General features: G+C 41.0%; 2 protein-coding genes and 1 pseudogene across 7 annotated transcripts in view; 1 reads left to right on the plus strand and 2 right to left on the minus strand.

Annotated features, from left to right (window-relative positions):
* Zzz3 (zinc finger ZZ-type containing 3) overlaps window positions 1–6383 on the minus strand; it is a 79143-nt gene extending 72760 nt beyond the window's left edge. Inside the window, exon 1 of one of the 2 annotated variants that reach the window (XM_048351618.1) lies at window positions 6252–6383. The gene's annotated coding sequence lies outside the window, so the exon portion shown is untranslated. Of the gene's footprint in view, window positions 1–5778; window positions 5956–6251 lie in introns of those variants that run through there. The other variant, XM_048351619.1, reaches the window with a different exon arrangement.
* Window positions 1642–1791, plus strand: LOC125355851 (annotated as a pseudogene).
* A 4175-nt stretch (window positions 6384–10558) lies between the features above and the next one.
* Window positions 10559–13728, minus strand: part of Usp33 (ubiquitin specific peptidase 33) — a 66166-nt gene continuing 62996 nt past the window's right edge. For all 5 annotated transcript variants that reach the window (XM_048351616.1, XM_048351617.1, XM_048351612.1 and 2 more), the window contains 2 exons: window positions 12515–12583; window positions 10559–11712 (listed from right to left, as the gene is read on the minus strand). In XM_048351616.1, the coding sequence (XP_048207573.1) occupies window positions 11555–11712; window positions 12515–12583 (227 nt within the window). In that variant the 3' untranslated portion in view covers window positions 10559–11554. The remainder of the gene's footprint in view (window positions 11713–12514; window positions 12584–13728) is intronic.

Raw genomic sequence — 13728 nt, forward strand, 5'->3', positions numbered from 1 at the left:
CTTAAAATGTAAAAATAAAGCATACTTTAAATAGAGCTAAAACAATTACCAATTCTGAGGAAAGCATTTTAGATTTTCATTTTAAGTCCATGCTATATGAGGTTGAAAAAACTTGATTTATTTACTTAGGGGGAAAAACTGAACAAAGTTAAATCAGTATTGTTTATTTTTACATTTCTGGAGAAGGGATTTCATAAGATCAGCAAAACAAAAGTATATTCTGGTATTTGATTACATTAATTTTTAAACTCTTAAAAATTCACAAAGAACTATATATCTATTGTTTATGTTATGTTTTACCTCTGTAGTAAAGGAAGTGGTAGAGTATGTATACCTTATGGAATTTTTATAAATATATTTAATGTTTACAAAGTTCAAAGCAACAAGCATTCCATTAGGAATATAAATTTATCTCTATGGTAATTAGTGATCACATACTCAAGAGACTTTAAAATGTACCAAAAAATCACTTATGTCAATAACCTAAAAGAAGACTACATATGGAAAACATCCTATGTATAAATAGATATAAATGGATATGTATAAATGTATAAAGTATCTCCACAGTTACATATACAAAAAAATAGAATAGGGAATATACATCTGCACAGACTATGATACAACCATTTATCATGGTGGTTAGTAATATTCATGAAAATATGGAAGTGCTAAGAACAAGTTAAAAAGTGGGACATGTAGCTAATTGTCTTGTCTTTTGTCAAGAAAAAAATAGTGCTTTATTAGCACTTTATTAGGTTGTATTAGTTTCCAAGATTTAAAGTCCTGAAGCTAACCCCTCTGAAATCATTTTGATACATACATACAGTTTATTCCTGAGTCCAATACTACCAATCATTCGATCCCTGGAGGGAGCATAACTTTTAAAGAAAACATAACAAGAACTCCAGCAAAGCACCAAAGATGATTCATTATAAAATGAAACATTTCTCACCTCAGGACATCTACAGAATTAAATCACATAGACAGGACATTTCTTAATTCCAATTACTTGCTTTACTAAATCATTCATTAGAGATGTGCTAGTGTGTCAGCAAGTGGTTGCTTATTACTTATATTTTAATGTAGGAGAGCCTTGTTAGTGAGATAATCCCTTAAAATATTAAATGAAAGATGGAGATCACTTCTCCGAATTTGTTTTTGTAGGTTTGTGTGTGTGTACACATGCGCTGTTATTGGGGCTTAAACTCAGGGCCACACACTCTTGGTTGGCCTTTTACTCAAAGCCAGTGCTCGATCATTTTAGCCACAACTGGGTTTTTGTGGGCTAATAGAAGATAAACATCTCATAGTCTTATTTGCCCTGGCTGTCTTCAAACTGGGAATTAAAGTTCTCAGATGTCAACCTCCTGAATACCTAGGAATACAGGTGTGAACCACCAGTACCTGGCTAAAATGTAAATGTAAAAGGGTAATTTTTTAAATGATCTTTACGATAGGAATTGCTTACTACTTTCTTAAGCATGGAATAAAATTATAATTAAGTTTACTGGGATAAATTAACTACTATATTATTATACAAAAACTTGATTCTCTCATGTGGTTAGCAGCCTTTAAACGTTATTCTATAGTACTACCTACTCTTAATAATTTTTTCCATTCCTTTGAAATAAAATATTTCTGAGCTTTGCGCAGTGGCAGTATCATAGCCAATGAGGTTTATCCGAGGTGCAATTATTGCTAATTGAAAAATATTTCTGCTGTGTGTCTTACTCCAGGTCTACTCTGATTTCACTTCGGTGTGCTAATTCAGATTGGTAGTTTTTAAATAAAGGCCAAACACTTATCTGTGCACTCATGTGTCACATAACAGTTTTTGATGAATAATGGACTACATATATAAAGACAGTCCACAACAGTCTATAACTTGCAAAACCAAATTTCTCACACTGTATGTATCCCTCTCATAAAGTATGTATACCTATTTAGGTTACAACAATTTAGAAGATTCTAATCTATGCCCAGAATTTCTCCTATGTTTCAAATGGGCTGAGATCACTCACTGGCACTCAACAAATGTCAGATGAGTGATCCAATTTTTAAAAAAATACTCAATTCAAAGCAAGAGGCATTGTTCAAGTGGCAGAGTGCCTGTCTACTGAGCCTGAGGTCATATTTCAAATCTTAATACCTAAAATGTAATTAATTTAAAAAAAAAACATGCCAAGTTTAAAAAAAAAAAGGACAGGGCATAATGGAGCATAGCTGTGGTCCTAGTAGCTATAATTCTTCTACATAGGAGGATATGAGAATTGTAGGCTATCTTGTCCCCACCAAAAAAGCAAGAAATGAATAGTTTGACTAAATCATGTATCAGTAATGTCTTCAGAGAGTTACTCAACTCACTTATCTCTGTCAAGACAAAAAAAAGTACACATTGAGAAAGAATATCAGAAAAGAAAAAACAAACAAGTGAACATTACAGGTTCAGAAAAAAAAGTCAAGTTGAATACTGCCATGGTTTTAGAACTTATTCCTTAGGACCCTCAGGAATCTTCATGATACGTATGTGTGTTATGTATCTGTATGTATACTCATTTTATACATAAACATATATGTATATTTTTAGTATTAATAGAACATTAACAGAAACTTGCACATCTGCATTAATTATAGAAATCAATCTTCCAGTAACTATTCCTTAGAAATTACTCCCAAGCAAATTTTGATTTGAAATTAAGTTTTTTGTCATATTTATCGTGTGGTGCTGCAGTTGAAATGCAGGAGCTTGTGTATGCTGAGAAAACACTCTACACTCAAGTGCTGAAATTGGTGTTTTTAAAAGTAGCTGCAATGTATTTTCACTATTTCTATTTTAGCTAAGTAATTTACTATAATCCTTGTAGACAGTGATTGAAGAAGTAAGCAATAAACATACATTCCTGATATAATTAATATGAATAAAAGTTCTGCTCTGAATAATCTACAAAGTGACAAGATTCTGGAAATCAGCAATACCTGGCTTAAAAAATATCATGAGCTGGCTGGGAATATGGCCTAGTGGCAAGAGTACTTGCCTCGTATACATGAAGCCCTGGGTTCGATTCTCAGCACCACATATATAGATAAGGCCACAAGTGGCACTGTGGATCAAGTTGACTGAGTGCTAGCCTTGAGCAAAAAGAAGCCAGGGACAGTGCTCAGGCCCTGAGTTCAAGCCCCAAGACTGGCAAAAAAATATATATATATAATATATATTTATATATGTGTATGTATATATATGTATATATATACCATGAACAAAAATTAAGCATGCATTATCACTATTACCTCAAATAAATTAATGTCTATTTAAAAAACTGGTAATTTCCAACACACTCTACCAGTAAAAGTTTACAAAAGTTTACAGTTTATAAACTCTATAAACAGTTTATAAAACAACTGTTTAACATGCATAGATCAGGTACACAGAAGACTATCAAAGGCCCAATTCTAAGCTTATGCACATAATTTTGCAAGCATACAAGTGTGACTTTCAATTCATCATTACTTGTTTAATTTTCTATTTCTAGTATTTAAACGTACTTAACAAATGTTAGTTAGCCAAATAGCTTTAAGTAAATAATTCAAAGTTTCAACTAAATATAAATTTCAGCTGCTGAGTTTTACTATAGGTACTATCTAGTAATTCTGTAAGTAGTCTGTGCAATTGTCTTTTTTTAAAAAAAGTATTTGAAAATACTTTTTTTTTAAAGTCTCAAATACTCTTTCCAAATTCTGGGAACTCAAGTTTCTCTTTTTATAAGCCTACCTATTGTGTTGTGACTCTTGTCTCATTGCCAACCTACAAGTCCTCTTTTCTCTACAACATCTACAATTCCATTTCCATATTAATCTATATTCTCTTTAATCTATATCCTTTTTCACATCACATCTCTCAACACAACTACCCCCAACAATTCCACTTGCACTTCCACAATTTTTTTCAAAAGTGTACCATGATTTTCAATCTGACAGGTCTGATAAAACCTAAGCCAGGGGTGGTAGTTCATACCTGTAATGTCAGCATGAAGTGGCTGAAAGGATTCTGACTCATAGGCCAGGCTAGGCTAAATTATCTTGTCTCAATACAATAATAATAAAGAAACAATAACAAAAATGCTGTTATTTTTGAAGGGATAATCACAAAATGATAGCTGCTCAACAAATTTTAGGTAGGTGGATATATTTTTTATTAACTGCTGTTATAACTACTTCTCCCTAGTTAAGGGTCATTAAATTGTAAGGTCAGAATTACTTCAATTGAAATGACAAATTTTTAAAACTTCTAGAAAACTCCTCTAGACATACCTGAGTTCGTTTGGAACACCTAAGTAATGAAAGTACAGAAGTAAATATAGAGCATAAATATTAACTATACAACTGAGACTTAACAGTAGTCATTTATCACTATATAAAAATTCAACTAATAGAAAACGTTCCAATTGTGAATGTTGTACTAGTATACCACAGAACTAAACAGCCTTTTAATTTTAAGTTTCCCCCCTCCAACAAAAATAAAATATGGAAAACATCGCAGAGTGATTTACTAAGGGGCAGATTTTAAAACCGAGGCGGGAACATTGTGGCAGGGTCTGACTGGGAACGTTCTGCTATGCCTCTCAGTACTAAGTGTAAAGGCAAACAATACTTTTGCAGTTTAAAAACACAAACTACACATGAATTACCTAGATGTCTGACTGTGTAATTAACACTACCAATACTGGATAAAATTCAAACACTGGTGAACAACAAAACAAATGCAGAAAGTATAGAGTAGGTCAATTCATTTCTGGTAAGTTATTAAGAGAAGAAAACCCTCTTAGAAAAAAAATGAGCTAAAATTATGATCCGAAGTTTATAGGGAGTATGCTTTTAAACAGCTGATCTGAAACGACCCACGTTTGCTTTCAACACGCAATGTAAAATTGCATCAAAAATTCCTAACATCAAAAATGGCAGCCTCAGTAACGCTGAAGTAATCACGGCCTTGTCAATAATTACATGATAAGAGACTCGTAAGGATTAAAAGAATAATTTACTCTGACCTCTCAGATACTGTTAGAGATAGGGCACTCTCCAAATAATGCCAAAAGTTACTGTGAATACCAAGTCAGGGCGAGGAGGAAATTCATCAATGGATAAGGAGAGTTGAAACTATCCCAGGAGAAGAGGGAGAAGGGGTTCCGTTTCTAAGCGAGTGGAGAAAGGGTATCACAGCAGAAAGAGCGACGGCACGGTCCACAGGTCTGGGACACTGGGAATGGGAAGCAGGCAAACAACTGACAAGGAGGTTTGGAAGTGAGAGGAGCGGGATCCGGGGGGGGGGGGGGCGTCACGCGACGTGGGCGCGGCTCCGGACTCGCGGCGCGCGGGACCCGGCGGGGCGAGCATCTCGCGGGGCGCAGCCCGGGCCCGGGGGTGCTAACGCTTCTGCAGGTGGCGGGGTGCCCGCGGGGAGAGGGAAGAGGCCGGCCCACTCAATGGGCTCACTGCCCTCCCTTTGGAGTGGGCGAAGACGACGCTGCACAGTCTCCCCGCAGCAGGAGGCTCTCGCCCAGGCCCCTCCCTGACAACTTGCCTTGTAGAAAGAGTTGCGGGTCCCAGACCCCCGGAACCCAAGGCTCCGCCATCCAGGACAACTGCTCTGCCAACAAGGTCCCGCGAGAGTCGAGAAACCTCGCGATATAAACCCACTCGCCTCTCGCGAGCTTCCTCTAAGAACCAACATGGCGGTAAAGAAAAGTGAGCACTTCGGTACTTAAAAAGTGATTCATGAACCAACTGGAGGAAACGTATAAGGCACTGAGAGAGGTAGGAAGTCCTTTCCACCTTTTCCGTCTCTCCATAGTCTAGGATTAGGGAGGAAGAAATAACAGCCACCGTCCAAGGAACTCAGGGGACTTGGGTTACACATCACAGGGCACCGATCTACCACAGGCGGCCTTCCCGCGTGTCACGTGGAGACGGACTTTCGGCGTGCTTGTCACGTGCGCCACTCCCGGGCACGCGCGCGCCCGCCGCCCTCTCCGAGACGCCCCCCCCCCGCGCCCTCCCTTAGCCCGCGTACGCGTGCGCGCGCACCCCGGCCCCACGTGGGGGCTCCGCCGCCGCCTCCTCCTCCACAGCCTACCCCCTCCCGGCGCCCAGCTCTCAATCCGGGTCCCAGAGCCGAGCGTTTCCCCTGAGCTCTCCCCTTTTCTTCTCCCTCCCCCGCGCCGGCCCCACGCCACGTGCCCCGAGCGCCTGCTCACCTTTCGCGCGGGGCCAGACGCCACGGGCCACTCCGGAAGGCGCCGCCGCTCCCCACCCCCGCCACCGCACTGGCCCGAGTGCCCGCCGCCGCAGGAAGCTCCACAGCAGCTCCGCGGCGCTTCCAGGTGGGTCCCCGCCTCCCGCTCCTGCTACTTCCCGCAGCACCAGCGGCTCCTTCCGGTCCCCTCCTTTCTCCTAGTTGGGACCGACGGGCGGGCGGTGGCGGCAGCTGCCAGCGCGCTCACTACACCGCCTGCTGGTAACCGCGGCCCGTGCACTGCATCTCCGCGCTCCCCAGCGGTGGCCCCCGTACCCCCGCCCCCCTCGCCTCGCCTCGCCCTGGATCCAGGGTTGTTCCTCGGAGGGCGGATCCCGGGACCTCCCTCCATAACCAGCCCCCCCCCCCCCCCCCCGCCTGCAGCCCCGCGGGACCGGTGGGGCTTTCGCCGCTTCATCCCGAGCTCGGGTGTCAGCAGAATCTGGAGCTCCTACCCTTAGCAGTGTGGCGTGCTGATGATCGAAGCTCCTGCCCACCTTGTCGCAGACCGTATGGTCCCCTCGCTCACCTTTCCGGCCCTTTTTACAGTTGCTCCAGCCACGTTCAGCATTTGCGCCTGCTGTTTTCTCCAGCCGTCGGACTCCTTTCCCCAGTTGTAACTCTTCGACCGTCCAAGTGAATTTCAGGATCTTTTCAGGAGGTCTCTAATCAGAGGGCTGCCCAGGCCTCTCTATCCAGTCTGAGGAACACACTTCTACCTCTGTGCTCCTTACCTTCTTAAACCTCAAGTTCAAGCCAGGCGCCTGTGGTTGACGCCTGAAATCCTAGCTACTCTAGAGGCTGAGATCTGAGGTTAAGAGCCAGCACCGACAGGAAACCCCATGAGATTCTTACCGTCAATTATCCCGAAGAAAGCCAAAAGTAGAACTGCGGCTCAAGTGGTAGAATCTTGATCCAGAAAGCTAAGAGACAGCGTGAAGGTCCCTGAGTTCAAATCCTAGTACTGGCACAAACAAAACCTCAACTCCGCACATAGTGTTCTCTACACCAAAAGTCGATAAATTACTCCTGGGCCCCACCCAGTTGCCAGGAAGTATCCTGGTGGGGCTGTTCCTGGAATGTGGGTTGGGGGCTGACTGGGTGGGGTGATCAGAATGGATCTCCGGAAGCCCTCGGGCATTATTTTAATAATACAAAAGGGACGGGATGTGACGTGCACAATTAGTGCCCCCACTTGGTCCGAAGTTTATGTCAGCACACCTGACCTTTTGTATATCTCGTACCTATTTCGTGTGTAACACTGCTTGTATAAAACCCAAGATTTCCCCTCCCTGGGAATCCAAACTTCTTTATGGCACTGGCCTGGTTCGGGTCACCGGCAATAAACTCCTTTATTCTCTGGCAAAAGTGGTCGTGATTTCTGCTAATCTGTGCTGTCAACACACCGGGAATATAGAATCACTAAAGATAGTGCTCTCAGTAACTTTTACTCATTGTCATTCCCCAGAAATGTGCCTGACTTAAAACAGTGCCCAGAGCTAGGAATGTGGCTTAGTGGTAGAGTGCTTGCCTAGCATACAGGAAGCCCTGGATTCAGTTCCTCAGTACCACATAAAGAGAAAATGACAGTAGTGGTGCTGTAAAGTGGTAGAGTGCTAGCAAAAGCAGATCAGGGACAGGACTTGATGGGGGGGGCAGTGAACAAACAGTACTCAATAAACTATGCAAAATGTGTAAAAGGGCTCCTAGTGCCGCTCAGTAATAAAGCAATTCCCAACACTATGCACATTCTACCTCCCCCCAAAACACCTCATCTTAGTGGAGGTAAGCATTTCCCTAGGGTTGATAGTACCAAAGATGAGCTGTGGAAAAGCTGCCCTAAATCTCTTTCCCTGTCTAAAATTTACATTGTGTTCCAAAAATAGCAAATCATTGATAAAGCCATACCTGAGACTCAACCAGTTATTGCTTTTGTTTTCCTTATCTCTGGCACTTTTTTTTTTTTACAGTCAAGTGGATACCTGTCTTGTTTTGTTTTGTTTTTTGCCAGTCCTGGGGCTTGAACTCTGGGCCTAAGCACTGTCCTTGACTTCTTTTTGTTCAAGGCTGGTACTCTACCACTTGAGCCACAGTGCCACTTTGGCTTTTTCTATGTATGTGGTGTTGAGGAATTGAACCCAGGGCTTCATGTATACAAGGCGAGCACTTTACCACTAGGCCATATTCCCAACCCTTTTTTCCCCCTTTTTTTCTGTTGCTAATAAGTTATTAAATGGTTACTTGTATTCTGGTTTCTACTTCAAGTCAAAGTAACATCTGCATGCTGCTGGGCCTCAGTGGCTCAAACCTGTAATATCTAGCTACTATGGTGGCTGAGATCAGAGGATGGGTTTGAAGCCAGCCTGGGCTAAAAAGTCCCCCTGAAACTCTTATCTCCAATTAACCAGAAAACTGGAAGTGGTAGTGTGGTTTAAAGTGGCAGAGGGTAGAGCCTTGAGTGAAAGAGCTCAGGGACAATGCCAGGGCCCTCAGTTCAAGCCCTGACAACCAACACCTCCCCCCCCCAAAAAAATCTGCTTCAAGAGATAGGTCAATGTAAGTGTGCATGTGCTCACACACATCTCTGGCCTGCCAAGTTGGGCTCAGTTAAGTACCCTCCTGAGTGGCTGGGACTATAAGCCCATGCCATATTACCTGGCTGGAGAAACTTTCTGAATCTACTTGATGTTAACTCTTTCTACTAAGACCAGATGTGAGAGAAAAACATGATTTCCCTGCCTGGCTATCAAGGGCGCTGGTGTCTCATGCCTCCTAGCTAGTAAGGATGGAGATCTGAGGACCATGGTTCAAAGCCAGCCGGGGCAGAAAAGTACCCCTGAGACTCGCTACAATTAACCACTCAAAACCGGAAGTGGAGGGCTGGGGATATAGCCTAGTGGCAAGAGTGCCTGCCTCGGATACACGAGGCCCTAGGTTCGATTCCCCAGCACCACATATACAGAAAACGGCCAGAAGCGGCGCTGTGGCTCAAGTGGCGGAGTGCTAGCCTTGAGCAAAAAGAAGCCAGGGACAGTGCTCAGGCCCTGAGTCCAAGGCCCAGGACTGGCCAAAAAAAAAAAAAAACCGGAAGTGGAGCTGTGGCTCAAGTGGTAGAGCACTAGCCTTGTGCAAAAGAGCTCAAGGACAACGCCCAGGCCCTGGGTTCAAGCCCCACAACCACCACCACAAAAAAAAAAAAAACTATACTTAAAGCTAGGTACAAGTAGCTCACGCCTATAATCGTAGCTACTTAGCTAACTCAGAAGGCTGAGTCCTGAGGATCAGTTTGAAGCTAGTCTGGGCAGGAAAGTCTGTGAGACTCTCATCTCCAATTAATCAGTAATAAAAAGACAAAAATTACACTTAAGACATGTTAAATTATGCAAGACTAAAAACATTCACACAGTGAAACCAAAGGCTCATTAGTTATGTGCATATGATCATATGAAATGTTTATTAAAATGAACTCCAAAAAATGAAAACGAGGTTTTTATTTTGCTTTTTCTGTTTGTTACTGTTGCTTGATTTTCCTTTTGTAATATGTTCTTTATTTCTGTACCTTCTGTATGTAAGTTTATCTGTTGGGGGACGGTAAAAGAGAAATGGTAGGGCAAAAGGTGAACTAATGTAACAGTAATACTAAATACTGTTGAAAATAAACTATACAACTTGGGGGGGGGGTAAATAGGGAAAAACTGGGAGAAATGAGAGAAATGACACTGTTCAAAAAGAAATGTACTCATTACTTATGTAACTATAACTCCTCTGTACATCATCTTTACAATAAAAAATTTTTATAAAGTGGAGCTATGGCTCAAGTGGTAGCATGCCAACCTTAAGTGAAAAAGCTAAAGCAAAAGTTCAAGTCAGAGTACTGGCACCAAAATAACATCCTCCACTAAAGTGAATAATTTATTTGCATACTTCTGAATAACAAAAGGCATTTGGCAGGGCTAGGACTATGACCTAGTGGTAGAGTGCTCCCCTCATATACATTTAAGCCCTGGGTTCGATTCCTCAGTACCACATATGTAGAAAAAGCCAGAAGTGGCTCTGTGGTTCAAGTGGTAGAGTGCTAGCCTTGAGCAAAAAGAAGCCAGGGACAGTGCTCAGGCCCTGAGTTCAGGCCCCAGGACTGGCAAAAACAAAACCCAAAAAGGCATTTGGCAGTACTGGAGTTTAAACTCTGGGCACTGCAGCTAGGCACATGCTCTACTACCTTCAGCTCTAAAGTCTAACAAATAAGTCTGACTCAAGTTACACATTTTAAAATCATTTTTATTGAATTCATTTCAGCAATATTGCTTAATGTTTGTATCTGCCCCAAACAAAAACAAAGCCATCACGAATGCTACTCAACATTCTCAATGTCATCCAGTATGCTTTTTTGTACTTGGAATATAGTTAAGCCATTTGACATTATGTAATCAAGCAAACAGCAGTGCATACTACATTATTCAAAAAAGCTTTGTGCATTTCATTTAAAAATCATTTTGCAAGTGGTTTCAGCTTTTTCAACAATCTCATTGACACATAACACACTTCATGCTCTCAAAATAAAAAGTGGCCTTAAACTAACTCTACAGTTTTTTAAATTACATTATTGAATACTATTCAGGGTTAAAATAATTTAACATTTTACTATATAAGCGGCAGTTACTAATATCTGCTGACAAAATTCCACTAGAACTAAATATATCCTTGATACATTAAAAAAAGACAGTTTTTAAATTTTAGTATGCTAGTTTATACGCTGCAGTGCAAAAGAAGTGACACCCTAGTGTTTCCTGAGTTTTAGGAAATTCACAACTTTCTGACTACTTTCACTTTAAATAGTAGGCTCCTATGCAAACCCATATCAAAAACTAAACAAATTAAGGTTTTGGAGAATCAAAAAGATTAGTCTGTTAAGGTGACTTATGGTAATGAAAAAGGTTTTCAAAGCAAAAGTATTTACAACATTCCAAAGGATATTTGGATATGGATCTTGTACAAAGATCAAAGATAATCTACTTACCAACTGATCACAACTGTCCCTTTCACTTTCAAAAATACTATACTGAAAGAATTTATGGTAAGTTACTTAGCATTAAATATACCAAGCTATAGTATATTACACATTTTAACATATTCTTCCATAATGCCCAGTAAGAAGGAATAAATCTGATAGAAGAAAAGTCAAGAAAATAAACATGCTTTAGGGAATGTTTCTGAACATGTACAAGTTAAAGTGAAAATCTTTCACTGGAACTCTGCTACTCAAAATTACAAAGATCGAGTTTCAACTTCCATTTTTTCTTCTGCTTGTAGCATATCAGGATCACCACGAGCAACTGGAGGTCGTAGGATAACTTCAGGCCCTCCACCATACACAGACTGCAGAAAATTCCATGTTTCTTCAGAAATTTGACCAGAATCTGCTCCTAAAAGTGGGCATATGTAGAAAGAATGCTTATAAAACTATTTTGTATTGTCTAAGTTTTCATAATGTATCTACCAGTACTTTTCTTTAGGGATAACCAAGAATGTCTAAAACATAAATCTTCAGACTATCAGCCAATATCACTATGAGCTGCAGTGCATAGTCTGGTTTTGTGGGTTATTTTTTTAATCTAAGTAGTTGTACAAAGTAGGTACCATTTGCATCTTGATTAGTGTCACCTACCTTCAACCTTCTCACAATTCTTAAACCCACCCCTTTTCCTTTTTAAAATGTTGTATATACAACAATATGTCTTAAAAATTACAAATTTGCCTGGGCTCACACTAGTAATCCTAGCCTCTCAGGAGGCTGAGATATGAGGATTATGGTTTGAAGCTAGCCCAGGTAGCAAAGTCCATGTGACTCCTATCTCCAATTAGCTACCAGAAAACTGGAAGTGACAGTGTGGCTCAAAGTGGTAGAGCACTAGCATTGAGTGGAAGAGCTCAGGGACAACACACAGGCAGAGTTCAAGCCTTAGGAGCAGTGCACAGGAGTGCCTGCAACACAGATACACACACACAAAATTAGAAATGCTTTTTCCTAATTTCTACTAACAGCCTTAAAACCCTTTCTGATACAAAAGTATATACTAGTTATTCTTTACTACCTATCCCAGTCCAAGCCTGAATTAGTATTAAGCAGGTTTAAAAAAAAAAAAAAAAAAAAACCTCCATGGTTTATATATTCCTAACAATGAGAAATCATTACCAAGTAAAGGCCTTAATATTAGTCATACTTACCTTGTCTAAGCATCACATTACCACATTTGGTGATGGCAATTTTAGTGTTATCAATAGGACCTGGAGGATCTAAATCAAAAGGAAGAATTATAAAATGTTTTCTTTTAAAGAAATACATCGAAAAAATGAATAGTTTTATGCTTAGAATAATTGAGAGTTATAACTATGTAATCAGATTGCTTAGTTTTTTGCCAAATTATTATGTTCTCTTTTTTTTTGGCCAGTCCTGGGCCTTGAACTCAGGACCTGAGCACTGTCCCTGGCTTCCTTTTGCTCAAGGCTAGCACTCTGCCACTAGAGCCACAGCGCCACTTCTGGCCGTTTTCTGTATATGTGGTGCTGGGGAATCGAACCCAGTGCCTCATGTATACGAGGCAAGCTCTCTTGCCACTAGGCCATATCCCCAGCCCCAATTATTATGTTCTCTATACCCAGATTGGCCTTGAACAAAATCCTCCCAATCTCCACCAACTGAATACCTAGAATTATAGGCAAGAACCATTGTACTCATCTTATTCTATTCTTTTTTTTCTCCGGATTCTGTTTTATATTTTTCAAAATAAAGACCACATGTTGTTTAGAGACAATAAAAAAGTTATTAAAAACAAAAAAAGCTAGATACTAATGGCTCATGCCTATAACTCTAGCCACTCAGAAGGCTGATATCTAAGGATTGCAGTTCAAAGTCACCCTAGGCAGGAAAGTCTATGAGACTCTTATCTCCAGTTAACCACCAATAAGCAAGAAGTGACTTGGGTATAGCTCAAGTGGTAGAGTGCCAACCTTGAGCCAAAAAGCTAAGGCACAGAGCTGTAGCCTCGGTACAAGGTATACACACACACACGTGTACGTGCAAGAACAGAGGCAAAGAAAAAGAGGAAAGAAAAAAGAGAGAAAAAGAAAAAGGGAGAGAGAGGGAAGGAGGGAGCACGTATGACAGACAGGTGCTGGTAGCTCATAGCAGCTGCTGGAAGCTACTTAGGAGACTGAGAATATGAGGATCATGGTTCAAAACCAGCCCAGGCAGGGAAGTCGGTGAGACTCTTTATCTCCAATTACCCACCCAAAAAAAGTCCAAAGTGAAGTTGTAATTCAAGTGGTAAAGCACTAGCTTTGAGCTAAAAAGCTCAAGGACAGTGCCTAGGCTGGGAGTTCAAGCCCCAGGATACACACACACTCACACACACAAACAAGTTATGAAAAAATAGTTGTCC

The sequence above is a fragment of the Perognathus longimembris genome, chromosome 7, assembly GCF_023159225.1.
Source record: "Perognathus longimembris pacificus isolate PPM17 chromosome 7, ASM2315922v1, whole genome shotgun sequence".
In the NCBI taxonomy this organism is placed as follows: domain Eukaryota; kingdom Metazoa; phylum Chordata; class Mammalia; order Rodentia; family Heteromyidae; genus Perognathus; species Perognathus longimembris.